The 5000-nt window shown below is 40.0% G+C and overlaps 1 protein-coding gene across 1 annotated transcript in view; it reads left to right on the top strand.

The window, feature by feature from the left end:
* LOC143287328 (inactive C-alpha-formylglycine-generating enzyme 2-like) overlaps positions 1-5000 on the top strand; it is a 29677-nt gene that overhangs the window by 16685 nt on the left and 7992 nt on the right. The window contains exon 4 of the mRNA XM_076595287.1: positions 1865-2015. Coding sequence (XP_076451402.1) covers positions 1865-2015 — 151 coding nt within the window. The remainder of the gene's footprint in view (positions 1-1864; positions 2016-5000) is intronic.

Below are 5000 nucleotides of genomic sequence, written 5' to 3'. Positions count from 1 at the left end.
GGAGTTCACGCTATAGGCTAATCGTGCCGTGTTGTTGCACGCCTGATTCCCGCCATTTGCAGCGAAACCCGATTCCGTTTCGTCGTTTTCTTCGCTCTCAGACCCGGATGTGAATCACTTGAGCTACCCCGGTGCATCCAGATAGAAGTAACCCCCTCTGACATTTAATTCAATTGACTTTTTTTTTTTTTTAAGTGGGGAAATGGAAAGGAAAAAGAAAGATACCGAGGTAGTTAGAATTGACAAAACAAATGGCGATTAATAATAATACTACTACTAATACTACTGCTACTACTACTAATAATAATGGATACTTATATAGCACACTATCCAGAAATCTGCTCTAGGTGCTTTACAAAAACGCTTTTGTTAACATAAAACATTACATCAATGTTACATACACCCACACCAAAATGTGACTACACACACACACACACACACACACACACACACACACACACACACACACACACACACACACACTGCATACATTTGGTTTAACATACATGTGTATCTAACAGCTACCCTAACACATACGCACACATAGGCAAGCACAAACTTACATAAACACACGCACACACAATACACATTCATATACAAGCATGTAGTTATGTACACATACATATGTATACACACATAGTCAAACACAGCTAACGCAAAGGAAGTGGACCTGCCACAATTGAACTTATTGCTGAGGGAAAAGGCGAGTTTTGAGACGAGGTTTAAAAGATGCGAGGGAATCAGAATGACAAAGGTCATCAAGGAGCTTGTTAAGATTAAAGACGTATATTTGGTTTCGTTTGGTTTTGTCTTGTCACTTTTGCTTTTTTTTTCTTTTTTTTTTTTTTTTTCTTTAAACTTAGGACTGGTGATGTAAAACATTTTCGTGTAATCTAAACAGATACTTTGGCGTTTTCTTTCCCTTGCCTCCGGTATAGGTTCTAAACGCATGTGCGCGCGCGTGTATGTGTGTGTGTGTGTGTATGTGTGTGCGTGTGTGTGTGTGTGAATGTGTGTGTGTGTGTGTGTGTGTGCGCGCGCGCGTGCGTGTGTGCGTGTTTGTTTCCAATGTGGCGACATCCTTGTTCTTGTTGTTTCTGTTGATGTTGGTGGTTGGTGATGTGATGATGAAGGTGACTACGATGGCGATGATGACGACAAGGATTATGACGACAAGGATGACGACATCGACGGAGGACGACATTCAACGAACAAAACGTCTGACCAGCCTATCCAACGATGTGATTTATAGATAAGAAAAAAAAAAGGAAGGAAAATTACACGTTTTGTTCCTTTTGGGGAGTGGATTGAATCAGAACTCTTCAGTTCAACAATTTCAAATCACACACACACACACACACACACACACACACAAGCGCACACACACATGCGCGCACACGCACATACACAAAGTGATAGAATGGGTGTGTGGAGGGGGGGGGGGAGGGCCGTGGGGGGCAGATAGCGAGAAATACTACTACTACTACTACTACTACTACTACTACCATTATTATTATTATTATTATTATTATTATTATTATTATTATTATTATTGTTGTTGTTGTTGTTGTTGTTGTTGTCAACAATAATGTACAGCAAACTATATAAAACCTTTCAACATATTGATCAGCATGACGGTAATTAAAAAAAAATCCCACACCCTCACCAAGTTCTAAAAAAAAAATACTTTAAAAAACAAAATAATATAAAAATAAAAAAATAAAATAAAATAAAATGATTCGTTTTCCTTCATAGCAAAACACAAAACAGACTGCACGGAACCGACGAACATTGACGAATGCGATAGCTACCGATATAGTTCAGGGTCTGTCGTTATCAATAATGATGATGTATCTGTACCTAGCCTGAGGGACCAGACAGCGACCTTGAGGACAGGTGGACTCACCCGGTGGTCCACCTGAGCTGGTATGACGCCAAGAGGTACTGTGAGTTCCACGGGAAACGTCTGCCCACGGAACAGGAGTGGGAGTATGCCGCCAGGGCTGGACTTGTTGGTAATGTTTTGTGTGGAAAGAACTGGATTTGTTGGTAATGTTTTGTGTGGAAAGAGGTGGACTTGTTGGTAATGTTTTGTGTGGAAAGAACTGGACTTGTTGGTAATGTTTTGTGTGGAAAGAACTGGACTTGTTGGTAATGTTTTGTGTGGAAAGAGGTGGACTTGTCGGTAATGTTTTGTGTGGAAAGAGGTGGACTTGTTGATAATGTTTTGTGTGGAAAGAGATGGACTTGTTGGTAATGTTTTGTGTGGAAAGAGATGGACTTGTTGGTAATGTTTTGTGTGGAAAGAGGTGAACTTGTCGGTAATGTTTTGTGTGGAAAGAGGTGGACTTGTTGGTAATGTTTTGTGTGGAAAGAGATGGACTTGTTGGTAATGTTTTGTGTGGAAAGTACTGGACTTGTTGATAATTTTTTTGTGTGTGGAAAGAACTGGACTTGTTGGTAATGTTTTGTGTGGAAAGAGGTGGACTTGTTGGTAATGTTTTGTGTGGAAAGAACTGGACTTGTTGGTAATGTTTTGTGTGGAAAGTACTGGATTTGTTGATATTTTTTTGTGTGTGGAAAGAACTGGACTTGTTGGTAATGTTTTGTGTGGAAAGAGGTGGACTTGTTGGTAATGTTTTGTGTGGAAAGAGATGGACTTGTTGGTAATGTTTTGTGTGGAAAGTACTGGACTTGTTGATAATTTTTTTGTGTGTGGAAAGAACTGGACTTGTTGGTAATGTTTTGTGTGGAAAGAGGTGGACTTGTTGGTAATGTTTTGTGTGGAAAGAACTGGACTTGTTGGTAATGTTTTGTGTGGAAAGTACTGGATTTGTTGATATTTTTTTGTGTGTGGAAAGAACTGGACTTGTTGGTAATGTTTTGTGTGGAAAGAGATGGACTTGTTGGTAATGTTTTGTGTGGAAAGAGGTGGACTTGTTGGTAATGTTTTGTGTGGAAACAACTGGACTTGTTGGTAATGTTTTGTGTGGAAAGAACTGGACTTGTTGATAATGTTTTTTTGTGGAAAGAACTGGACTTGTTGGTAATGTTTTGTGTGGAAAGAACTGGACTTGTTGATATTTTTTTTTGTGTGGAAAGAACTGGACTTGTTGGTAATGTTTTGTGTGGAGAGAGGTGGACTTGTTGGTAATGTTTTGTGTGGAAAGAGCTGGATTTGTTGGTAATGTTTTGTGTGGAAAGAGGTGAACTTGTTGATAATGTTTTGTGTGGAAAGAGATGGACTTGTTGGTAATGTTTTGTGTGGAAAGGGATCGACTTGTTGGCAATGTTTTGTGTGGAAAGAACTGGACTTGTTGATAATGTTTTTTTGTGTGGAAAGAGATGGACTTGTTGGTAATGTTTTGTGTGGAAAGAGCTGGACTTGTTGATAATGTTTTTTTGTGGAAAGAACTGGACTTGTTGGTAATGTTTTGTGTGGAAAGAACTGGACTTGTTGGTAATGTTTTGTGTGGAAAGAGATGGACTTGTTGGTAATGTTTTCTGTGGAAAGAACTGGACTTGTTGATAATGTTTTTTGTGGAAAGAACTGGACTTGTTTGTAATGGGTTTTTTGTGTGGAAAGAGATGGACTTGTTGGTAATGTTTTGTGTGGAAAGAGGTGGACTTGTTGGTAATGTTTTGTGTGGAAAGGGATCAACTTGTTGGTAATGTTTTGTGTGGAAAGAGGTGGACTTGTCGGTAATGTTTTGTGTGGAAAGAGGTGGACTTGTTGGTAATGTTTTGTGTGGAAAGAGATTGATTTGTTGGTAATGTTTTGTGTGGAAAGAGATGGACTTGTTGGTAATGTTTTGTGTGGAAAGAGATGGACGTAATGTTTTGTGTGGAAAGAGCTGGATTTGTTGGTAATGTTTTGTGTGGAAAGAGGTGAACTTGTTGGTAATGTTTTGTGTGGAAAGAGATGGACTTGTTGGTGATGTTTTGTGTGGAAAGAACTGGACCTGTTGGTAATGTTTTGTGTGGAAAGAGCGGGATTTGTTGGTAATGTTTTGTGTGGAAAGAGATGGATTTGTTGGTAATGTTTTGTGTGGAAAGAGGTGGACTTGGTAATGTTTTGTGTGGAAAGAGATGGACGTGTTGGTACTTTTTTGTATGGAAAGAGGTGGCCTTGTTGGTAATGTTTTGTGTGGAAAGAGATGGATTTGTTGGTAATGTTTTGTGTGGAAAGAGATGGATTTGTTGGTAATGTTTTGTGTGGAAAGAGATGGTTGGTTGGTTTACTTGCTTGTTTGTTGTGGTTGTTGTTGTTGTTGTTGTTGTGTTGGTGCTGTTGGGATTGTTGTTGTTCTCGTTGTGAAGGTGTTGTTGTGGTGGTGGTGTTGGGGTTGTTGGGATTGTTGTTGCTGTGAGGGCGTTCTTGTTATGGTGCTGTTAGGATTGTTGTTGTTGTCGTTGTTGTGAACGTGTTATTGTTGTTGTTGTGGTTGTGAAGGTATTGTTGTTGTTGTGGTTGTGGTGGTGGTGTCGGTGTTGGGATTGTTGTTGTTGTCGTTGTTGTGAAGGTGTTGTTGTTGTGGTGGTGGTGGTGGTGGTGGTGTTGGGGTTGTTGTTGTTGTTGTCGTTGTTGTGAAGGTGTTGTTGTTGTGGTGGTGGTGGTGGTGTTGGGATTGTTGTTGTTGTTGTCGTTGTTGTGAAGGTGTTGTTCTTGTTGTTGTGGTGGTGGTTTTGGGGTTGTTGTTGTCGTTGTTGTGAAGGTGGTGTTATTGTTGTTGTTGTGGTGGTGTTGAGATTGTTGTTGTTGTCGTTGTTGTGAACGTGTTGTTGTTGTTGTGGTGGTGGTGGTGGTGGGGTTGTTGTTGTTGTCGTTGTTGTGAAGGTGTTGTTGTTGTTGTGGTGGTGGTGGTGAAATTTGTGATCTCGTGTTATCGCTGCTGTTGTTGTTGTTATTCTTGTGTTGTTGTTGTTAATGTTATTGTAGTTGCTGTTACGTTGTTGCTGTTGGTGGTGTTACGTTGTTACTGTTGTTCTTTTGGCTTTTG

Source organism: Babylonia areolata, chromosome 11 (assembly GCF_041734735.1).
Source record: "Babylonia areolata isolate BAREFJ2019XMU chromosome 11, ASM4173473v1, whole genome shotgun sequence".
Classification (NCBI taxonomy): Eukaryota; Metazoa; Mollusca; class Gastropoda; order Neogastropoda; family Buccinidae; genus Babylonia; species Babylonia areolata.
This window is presented reverse-complemented; position numbering and strand designations above follow the sequence as displayed.